Raw genomic sequence first — 10996 nt, forward strand, 5'->3', positions numbered from 1 at the left:
CAATTTCAATTTGATAAAGAATAGTTGCTTGATAGTATAGTTAGATTTATAGCTAGACAGCCACTTAATGATTATTTCTAGAGCAGGGGTCCCCAACCACCGGTCCGTGGACCGGTACCGGTCCGTGGGTCATTTGGGACCGGGCCGCCTACTTTGCTTCGGCGCCATCTTGTTCCGACGTGCTGGATCGAGCGCTGGTTTTGACGCCGTCCCTCAGCCTCACTCGACCAAAAACGTCAACTCCACGCCATGCGTGGCTAGAGAAAAGGGAAACGTGGTAGCCGTGGAGAAGCTGCTCTCCCTAAGAAGGAGGCTCCTGATTCGCCGGGCTTACACCAGGAGTTCTGCAAGGCTCTGGTGAAGGGAGGCTATGCTGCTGCCGATTACCTCGATCCCAGCCTGCACGAACTCCCTCGCTCTCTTTGGAAGTGGCCAGCGACCTGGTCAAGGCTCACGAGAAGCTCTTCTTCAATCGCCTCACCGACACGCGGCTACAGGCCACTCAGGTGAGCGGCAGGAAATGGGAGCTGGGCAGCCACAGACCAGCCGTCTCTCCATCTGACGGCCTCGGCAGAATCTCTGCCTCCCAGCGCGCTTGGTCCTCCGCCCGCAGGCTTCCCCGGCTCCTTGCCAAGTGGGTTTTCCACCCCAGCCCAGCAGGGCCCTCGCTGCCTTCCCCTTGCCTGGCCGGCCGGGCTCCTTGGGCAACCTGGTTGCCTCGTGCCGAGAAACGCGCTGCCAGGCAGGGGTCACGCGGCGCAGGGCAACACGCCACCGCCCAGCCCTGGCGAGGGAAAGCAGCGGGTGCTCCCCGGGCGGTGGCCTCGGCCCCGCCACCAGGGAAGCGGCTGCCCAGCTCCGGAGCTGATCCACACCTGACCGGCTGGAAAGGAAGGGTGTGTAGCGTTGGTGTTGTGTGTGTGTGTGTGTGATTTCTTTTGGCCGGTCCCGATTTTTTTTTCAGAGGGGAATATCATGCCTGTATTAACCATGATTATTAAATCCAATCCAACTTTGATTATAATTAAATTAAGACATAACTAGCTTTTCAATGAGTGGAATATATAATAAAATATAATAAAATAAATAAATAAATAATTAAAATAATTAAATAATTAAAAAATAAATAAATAAATAAAAAACCCTAACCGGTCCTTGAAAAAGTGTTTCTGCGTGAAACCGGTCCCTGGTACAAAAAAGGTTGGGGACCACTGTTCTAGAGAACATATGTCTATCTGTAATAATGCACAATTCCATATGCAACCACATGACCTCTGTCTCTAAAAGTGAGATGACTGATGTTTTTTTTTAAAAAAATATGTACACTGCTCAAAAAAATAAAGGGAACACAAAAATAAGACATCCTAGATCTGAATGAATGAAATATTCTTTTTAAATACTTTGTTCATTACTTAGTTGAATGTGCTGACAACAAAATCACACAAAAATTATCAATGGAAACCAAATTTAGCAACCTCTGGAGGTCTGGATTTGGAGTTACACTCAAACACTCATGTAATGTCCTTAGAACAAGTCAAAATGAGGCTCAGTAGTGTGTGTGGCCTCCACGTGCCTGTATGACCTCCCTACAATGCCTGGGCATGCTCCTGATGAGGTGGCAGATGGTCTCCTGAGGGATCTCCTCCCACACCTAGACTAAAGCATCCCCCAACTCCTGGACAGGAGTGCAATGTGGCGTTGGTGGATGGAGGTGCAACGTGGCGTTGGTGGATGGAGCGAGACATGATGTCCCAGATGTGCTCAATTGGATAAAGGTCTGGGGAACGGGCGGGCCAGTCCATAGCATCAATGCCTTCATCTTGCAGGAACTGCCGACACACTCCAGCCACATGAGGTCTAGCATTGTCTTGCATTAGGAGGAACCCAGGGCCAACCGCACCAGCGTATGGTCTCACAAGGGGTCTGAGGATCTCATCTCGGTACCTAATGGCAGTCAGGCTACCTCTGGCGAGCACATGGAGGGCTGTGCAGCCCCCTAAAGAAATGCCATCCCACACTATTACTGTCCCACTGCCAAACCGGTCATGCTGGTGGATGTTGCAGGCAGCAGAACGTTCTCCACGGCGTCTCCAGACCCTGTCACGTTTGTCACATGTGCTCAGTGTGAACCTGCTTTCATCTGTAAAGAGCACAGGGTGCCAGTGGCGAATTTGCCAATGTTGATGTTCTCGGCAAATGCCAAACGTCTTGCACAGTGTTGGGCTGTAAGCACAACTCCCACCTGTGGATGTCGGGCCCTCATACCACGCTCATGGAGTCTGTTTCTGACCGTTTGAGCAGCCACATGCACATTTGTAGCCTGCTGGAGGTCCTATGGGTCCCTCCTATGGCCTCCTCCACGTCTCCTGATGTACTGGCCTGTCTCCTGGTAGCACCTCCATGCTCTGGACAGTACGCTGACAAACACAGCAAACCTTCTTGCCACAGCTCGCATTGATGTGCCATCCTGGATGAGCTGCACTACCTGAGCCACTTGTGTAGGTTGTAGACTCCATCTCATGCTACCACTAGAGTGAAAGCACCGCCAGCATTCAAAAGTGACCAAACCATCAGCCAGAAAGCATAGGAATTGAGAAGTGGTCTGTGGTTACCACCTGCAGAACCACTCCTTTATTGGGGATGTCCTGCTAACTGCTTATGCTTTCCACCTGTTGTCTAGTCCATTTGCACAACAGCATGTGAAATTGATTGTCAATCAGTGTTGCTACCTAAGTGGACAGTTTGATTTCACAGAAGTGTGATTGACTTGGAGTTACGTTGTGTTGTTTCAGTGTTCCCTTTATTTTTTTGAGCAGCGTATTAAGTTTTGTAAAAAATACTGCGAGGAAATACTGCTAAAATAGATGGCTGAAGACCACTTCTACCTATATATTTTACTAGCTCTATACCCGTGCTTCGCTATGAAACTATGTGATTGGGCTTAGTTTTTGGGGAGGGAAATAAGGGGGGAAAATTGTGCCTCTGTCTACCAGCATCCATCGGTATTCATCTGTCTGTGTGAGAGAATTGAGGGCTGTTTGGAAACTGAAGCAGCATTTGCTGGTGAGCAAGGAGACAGCATGAAGCGTGGGCGTGGCTTAGTTCAACTGTTCTGTACTAAAGCTGGTTGCTGCTGTGAAACTGAAACTGAAACTCCTCTCCTCTGCTTGTGTTTTACATTTGGAACAGATTTCTTTTCAGGTGGGGAGTGGGAGTAGAACTCCTTAGCATCAGAGTGTGTTAAAATTCACACGCTTGGCAAGTGACTCATATTTATGATAGTTGCAGTGTCCCAGGATCATGTGATCACCTTTTGTAACCTTCTGATGAGCAAAGTCAATGCTTAAGTTAGCTGTTACTAGTTTAACGACTGCAGTGTTTCACTTAACATTTGTGATAAGAAAAGTCATAAAGTGGGGTTAAATTCATTTAACAAATGTCTTATTTAGCAACAGAAATTTTGGACTCAATTGTGGTCATAAGTCGAGGACTACATTTACTTTTGCTTCTGAAAAAGAGGTGCAATTATCAAGAGGTTAAAAAAAATGCCGAGTGGCAGTGAACTTTTATAATAAATGAACATTAAAGAGGATACCATAAAATAACATATACAAAAATGACTATATCCAAAAGGCATATTCAACACATTCAATCAAATTTTGAACCAAATCATCTCAGAGATCATATTCCAAACATTTTCTTCATAATTATGCTTACATGTAAGTGTACTGACTTCACATTATTAAAACCTCTATTATTAGTACTGAAAAGGGACAAAAATCTTGACTTTAATTCTTTATTGATTTCCCTACCATCTGGAAGGATATATTAAGCTGCCAACACAAAATTGTAAACAAAGAGGTAAACAATCTGTTTCAGGAAATTTATTAATATCTGTTACTACTTAATGTTTCAATTTATGAGATAACTAGTCCCACAAAATGTTATTTGTTAGTTACCACCCTTAATCAGATTTCTACTCAGACGCTCCATTAAATTATCTTACACTTGGACGAAAATGGATGAACAGGTACAAAAAATGGAATTTGTTCAATATGACACCGTGTGGAAAGCGGTATATAAGTCTAAGTGCTATTGCTATTTTGACAGTTTGCTGAATTTAAAATAAGCAATCTTTTTTCAAAGTAGAAACTAAAATTATTTGTATAATAAAACCATCAAGAGAAGCTGAAATACTTATATTCAAAGGGCATGTTGATTTAGTTTATAGTTTTTACCCTGAGTATATGACTTGAAATTGGCATTTTTAAATTTACAAATATTTATATACCTATGTGCATTGCTTCTGCTACTGCCTGTAATACCTTATTTAAATATTAAATAAATCAAACTGATCATAGTAATCCTTAGTAAAATATAATTTAAAATTTTTAAATTTCCTTGCCAAATCTGGTATTTTCAAAATCTTCTAGAAAACAATTTCTATCATATTCAAGCAATAGCCATAATAGTTTTTCTTAAATGTTTCAAAAGAAACATAGAATAAAGTTAAACAACAGCTCATAAATATTCCAGTAATATATTTGTTTAACAGATCCTTTCCTTACTGGATGTAAAAATCCCTACAAAATAAGAATTGAGCAAACAAGTAGCCCATCAACTGACTACTTTATAGTCATCAAGAAATTTAAAGCTATTTAGTTAAATCTGATCAAATAATGATGTGGAATACCCCACAAACTAAGCTATCTGAAGTCTGAACTCAAAATTATGAATACAAAAATATTTCTTGATAATTATATTCTACAGTGAAATTCTGTCAACTCTCCAGTGAAACAGATCTTAAAAAGCCAAATATTACTTAAGAAAGCACTGCACGGTGACATCAAAAGGATACAATAGTGGAAAAAAAACTGCTTCCTATCTCTATCACTACTTGATAATGAGTTCTTGCTCAAATTTGATTGCATTTGAGAAGTGTTATCCTTCATTTGCATTCTATTTCTATCCCAAGAGAAAGCATTTGATTCACACATAAGTAGTTTTAACAATGTTAAATCCCCCCCCCACACATTTATATGTACTTACTTCTACTTCTCTCATTACAAAATAATTTAAACAATGTTAGTTAACAAACTTGTTAGAATAATACATTATTTTTGTAATTAAGGTAATGGTAAAATACTTTCTTTTTAACATATTGAACAACTGTAGTGGCAATGTACAAATTTATAGTGTTGCTTAAATTCAAAGTTTAATAAATACATAGAAATTGTATCAAATTCTATATACCATCCCATTCCGTGAACAAGTCCACGGGCGCTGTGCATTGAAGCTCCGTGAGCTTTTCCGGTAGAAAGCTCACCGGAAGCTATGCCGGTACCGGCCACCGGGCGCGTGAGCCATGGTGGCACTGTGGTTAGAATGCAGTATTGCAGGCTAATTCTGATGACTGCCAGGAGTTTGATTCTGACTGGTTGACTTAGCCTTCTATCCTTCCGAGGACGGTAAAATGAAGACCCAGATTGTTGGGGGCAATAAACTGATTCTATAAACCACTTAGAGAAGGCTGTAAAGCACTATAAAGTGATATATAAATCTAAGTACTATTGCTATATTGAAAGTAGAATTCAAGATCAATTATTAATACTAATATTCCAGTGTAAGCTTACATTTAAAATTATACACACACCACTCGCCCTAACCCTAATAGCAATTCATATACTGTAAACTGCCTACGATAGTAAATATTTCAGATTATTTATAATCATTTCCTCTTTTCAACAACCATTCTTATTTCAAAGCCTTATCAAGAGCAGCTGCATACAACATAGTAGATTGAAACAAAGTTTTGAAAGGCAGCAATGATAATTTTCCACATTTTAAATAATTAACAGCAATTATCTACATATAAATCCCTTGTTTATGCTATCTGTGTGTGTGTGTGTGTGTGTAAAATATAATCCCTTGTTTATGCAAATGTGTGTTAATGGTCAAAAGAGATTGTGGTTCCAACTTACTATAAAACTATTTCAAAGAAATACAGAGCAATTTAGGGTGTCTTTAACTCCTGAAGTCCTGTCCTAAAATTCAAGTCCTATACAAAATCCTCTCATATACAATTTAGTGCACTGAACTGAATAAAATTTAGTGTACTGGATAGAAATGACTGATATAATCCCACCCACCTCCCAAACACTGGTAATCACATAACCCCAAGATGCTGCAACTGTCATAAATACACACTAGTTGCCAGGTTTTTGAATTTTGATCACCTGACCATGGTTGTAAGTCACTTTTTTCAGTGCTGTTGTAAACAAATGGTTGTAAGATGAGTATTTCCTATAATAGTTTTTGTTCAGAGCATAGGTCATCCAGGTCATGGTTGTCCTAAAGGTGCTTTTTCAGGAAGCAACTGGACTTTCTTGTTTTTCTTTGAAGATGTTTTGCTTCTCATCCAAGAAGCTTCTTCAGCTCTGACTGGATGGTGGAGAATGGCTTCAACTACTCTCCAAGAAAATGCAAATGACCAGCTGTCTGCAAGAAATATAAATCCTTCCATTCCCCATCATCCAATCAGAGCTGAAGAAGCTTCTCTGATGAGAAGATAAATGTCTTCAAAGAAAAACAAGAAAGTCCAGTTGCCTCCTGAACACTTTTGGGACAAGGAAGAAAAGAGCAATATCTCATTTTTTTTGTAGTAGCCTGCTGCCTATCACAGCACATCAGACTGACTATAAGTACTATAGCCTGGTTTTTCATGGTGCCTTCGTCCTAAAAAAATATAACCAAAGTTGCTACATTACACACACACACACACACACACACATGGCAGAAGAGGGGATTTCATTATTTCCTGAAATAATAGACAAACCTTACCAACACATATTTCATATAAGCATATAATAAAAATTATTCTACAAGTTAACTGTATTCATCAGTATTTTAAACAATTGTTCCAATTTTATTGGGGTGGTGGTGGTAGAACAGAACAAAATCAAAGTTATCCCATCAAGTCCAGTAATGTCCTCAACACAGGAATCCAAAGCAAAGCATTCTAGATTGCTACCTTCCCTTTATTGTTTGTTTATTCATGTCAAATACATTGAATATATTTAATATAGAGTAACCAAGTACTTTTCTTTATGACTTAACTCTCCTAATAAGTTAGGAAAATATAACTTAAATTATTAAGTGCCCTGCAGTCTTCTTCTATATGACATTGTTTCAAGCTATTTAAAAAATGCTATCATATCTCCCCCCCCAACACACATACCAAGCTATATCCCAGTTGTCTTTTCCTAAAGCTAAATATACCCAGCTTCTTCAATTTCTCTTCACAGAATGGAATTTCTAATTATCTTAGGTTACATATCAAAGGAATATCTGTTCTCAATAAATAGCAGAAAGATTATATTGTTAAAAATCCGGAAAGGTGATATTGTTAAAAATCAATTTGACCACTTGAAAGAATCCAATAAGATAATTCACCCCAAAATAAGCAGCATTATTTAATGCTGCAGTTGGCCAAAAGCCATAAAATATCAGACCTTTGTTTGGATTAGGATAATCTGTGTTTACTTCTTAATCATACTTACAATAAATCCAATGAATTTACAGTCTATTTTTCAGAAGCATTTAATAGAGCAAAACTTAAGAAAATAGGGCAGTAGATTAGCAGACTAATAAAGGAAGCCAATTTTGTATAGCCAACATTGTGGTAATTTCTAAAGTCATTATTTACAAGAAATATAATTTGTTTAAATAAGCTGACATATACTTAAATACATGGTATTTACTGGAGCACATACTAATACTTCTTTTTAACCATGTGTTCATTATATAGACACACCCCATAATTAATAGTGGCTACCCTGTTTGAAATCTCAAAAGCAACACAACTTCCTGAAAATAATTTTTGCAGTATCTAGCCATAACCTCACGAAGTATTAAAAAAATTAAACCAAAATATTCTGACTGAAATGTTTTAAAGATACCAAACATTTAAGACATACATTCAATTTGTTTAATCATAAAAATATCCTGTATTGTCAAAAAGTACAATATAGTTAATTGATTTTTCATACTATTAAAAAAACATAACTTGGAGAAGCCCTCACCGCAAAGCACACACAGGGCCGCCAACGGCAGCCAGAATATTGCACTTATAAGCAGAAAGTAGGAATCAAAAGAAGTAACCTGGCATCTTGTTAACAGAAGTTTTGAAGATTATACAGCTCTCATGGTGGGAGAAAGGGCACTAATTCCTTGGGAGAAAAAGTTTAAAAGGTAAAGTATTTAAATTTTATGTAGAGTCAAATTCTTTTTAGACTGTATATGAATCTTACTGTATTATAAAAGCTTACCAACATTTACATAAATTTTATAAAAATAATGTCCACTATCTGGAAAGAAAGATTAATTTAAAGCTAACCTACACTGTACATATATTAAGAAGATAGTTTCCTGGGAGCTGATGTAGAGACTAACAAGTCCCATTTCTAGGTATTGCGTCAAAGCCAGAGAGGTGGTCACAGAATGCAAAATACACAGGGAAAAAAAGATTTCAAAATGAAAGGAATCCCGGCATGGTTTAAGGGGGAGGAAGACAAGAGAATGCCGACTAGTAATGACGCTTTGGATGGGGCCCCTTTAAAAATTCTACATGCAAATACATACCGTTGCTGGGGTATTATGTCAGTGACTTTTTCCTATTTATTGATCACACAAAGAAAAACCCAATATGAGCTACTGCAATGCAACACACGTCAATTTGAAAGGGGGGGGATTACTTTTTTTATTCCTCCATCTAATATTCTGAAGCAACGGTTACAATCTAAAAGGAAAATATTTTGCTTTTAAATGCACATAAAATCTCGGAAAACAGCCAAGGCCTCATAATCGTCCCTCCTCCGGTTCTGATCCTTCCCTCCCGTTTTCAAAAATGCTGCCTTTTAACTCCTTTCAATGCAATGACCTCACCTCCCTCCGTCTTCTTCTATCATCCCTATACCTCTTATACGACCCTGCTCATGCAACAAAAGCTGAACATGTATGTCAAATGAGCCATTGGACCTGGGGAACCCAGCATCAGCGGCACCTTTTTTCACCCACCGACTAACCTCCACTCAAACTTCCCCCCACTTTCGAGAGAGAAAGGACGCCCAAACACACCACTGGGGAAATAGAAATTCATCGCCAGATACCGGGCTAAGGGGCCGGGGGGGTGGGAGGGAGGGAGAGTGAATAATGAACACGCGTGTCCAGCAGGGGGAGGGAGTGGGGAACACCCCCCCCAGCCGACTCATGGTGGGTCTTTCGTGCATCTTTCGTCTCAACCAAGGTACGTTATAGTACACGAGGCTTCCCTATTAGGACTCTCCGTCTCCATTTCGCCGGGGTTTCCCAGTCAAGCCCTCGCTTCATTTTGAGGGGCTGGGCCCCTTCCTCAAACTTACCCGCACACGGTTTCCATCGAGCATTCCCGACCACCACCACGACACACACACACACACACATAGAGAGAGAGAGAGAGAGAGAGAGAGAAAGGACGAGCCCAATGCTGGGGGAGAGAGAGACGCCTTCCCCACCGATTCCTCCTGTTCGAAGAAGCCCTACTTCACCTCATGTTGCTGCTCGAGGTCCGGGGGCGTTTCCCCCACTTCCCCGCCGCTCCTCGCTTTTCTTTTATGAGCCGGCCCGGTTGCTCTCCGTAGGCGCCGAAGACAGGAAAGAGGGGGGTCTCCCTTCAGGCGCCAGCCAGTCCCCTGCCTTGGCAACCCTCGGGCTGACTCGGCTGCCTGCACCCTCCGGTTTTCTCTGCTTGGCCCACCCCGACCACAGCGGGGAGTCGAGGGAGGGAAGGAATGGCAGGGAGAGGAGAGGGGAGGGGGGGGGAAAAGGGAATAAACCGACGCTTGGAAGCGCCGCGAGGCTGGCGCGCGAGGGGCGGGGAGGAGAAGAGAACAAGGGAAGGTGGGAGACTTGGGAAAAGCAGAAAATAACGCAACGCGCAAGCGGATCGCTCGAGACACACCGGCGCGGGGAGGAGGAGAAGGAGGAGGCGCGGCACGCAGGAGGACGCCAAGGGGTGGGGCAGAGGAAGCCACGCCTCCTTCACTGGTCTGCATTCTCTGAGCGTGGCCTGCGGCTTGTCAGGCGGGACTGGGCGAATATAGAGATTTAGCCGGCTGGAAAGATGTCAGAGGGCTGGCTGGGCGTATGTTCTTCGGGGATTGGCCGGCTTCCTTTATAAACTCCTGCGTGCATTCGGCGTTAGTAACCCCCCTTCCGTTCTTCGTCGGCAGTCGGTGGTCGCGGGCTAGAAGCCCCCTTGCACGGTTCAAACCTGCCGTCTGAGAGAGTGCTCCGGATCGGGCCGTTCGTGCGTCGCGCTTATGCATCTGTCATCGTGGAGTGTTAATTGTTGCTGATTCCCACAGAGTTGCGGTTCTGAAACGTCTCTTTGTCTGTCGGACCTTCTGCATGCATCTTATACTGTAATGCATTTTGTTATTTGCTGAATATTGTTGGGTGGCATATATTCTTGTTTAAGCAATATGGTTTATGTACCATCGTCTCTACAGCTAGCCTTAGATTTCTTAATCATTAAATGTTACCTCGTTATCAAGCACCTTGTCATTCAGTCCACACCAGTTTTCTTTCTTAACAGTTTGTAAGTATGTTCAGGGTACATATTATCTCACAATAGAAAAAGCATTCTTGTTTTACTTCCTAAGCTATTTCAATTTTATTTGGGGGGAAACTCTGTTACTTGTTGGAACTTTTTCCAATTAAATTTGGTTATGGTTTCATACATAATTATTTTAACTTAGCTTCACACTAGACAGGTTTCATAGGATTGGACTATACATTTAATTGCAATCAAATATTCTGGCTCCTACTCGTCCATGTGTGCCTTTTGGAAATACCCCAACTGAATTCAATGAAATATGTACAAATAAGGATGATCGTTAAATTAGTGAAGACACATCAGAAATATATATCACTGACTTTTCTAACAGCAATACCATTG

General features: G+C 41.4%; 1 protein-coding gene across 1 annotated transcript in view; it reads right to left on the bottom strand.

Annotated features, from left to right (window-relative positions):
* The window catches only part of ENAH (ENAH actin regulator), a 74071-nt gene extending 64021 nt beyond the window's left edge, over window positions 1–10050 (bottom strand). The window contains exon 1 of the mRNA XM_026682162.2: window positions 9585–10050. Coding sequence (XP_026537947.2) covers window positions 9585–9589 — 5 coding nt within the window. The 5' untranslated portion in view covers window positions 9590–10050. The remainder of the gene's footprint in view (window positions 1–9584) is intronic.
* Between the last annotated feature and the right edge of the window lie 946 nt (window positions 10051–10996).

The sequence above is a fragment of the Notechis scutatus genome, chromosome 1 (assembly GCF_049901735.1).
Source record: "Notechis scutatus isolate UNSWTSFEM ecotype Mainland chromosome 1, rNotScu1.2, whole genome shotgun sequence".
Classification (NCBI taxonomy): Eukaryota; Metazoa; Chordata; class Lepidosauria; order Squamata; family Elapidae; genus Notechis; species Notechis scutatus.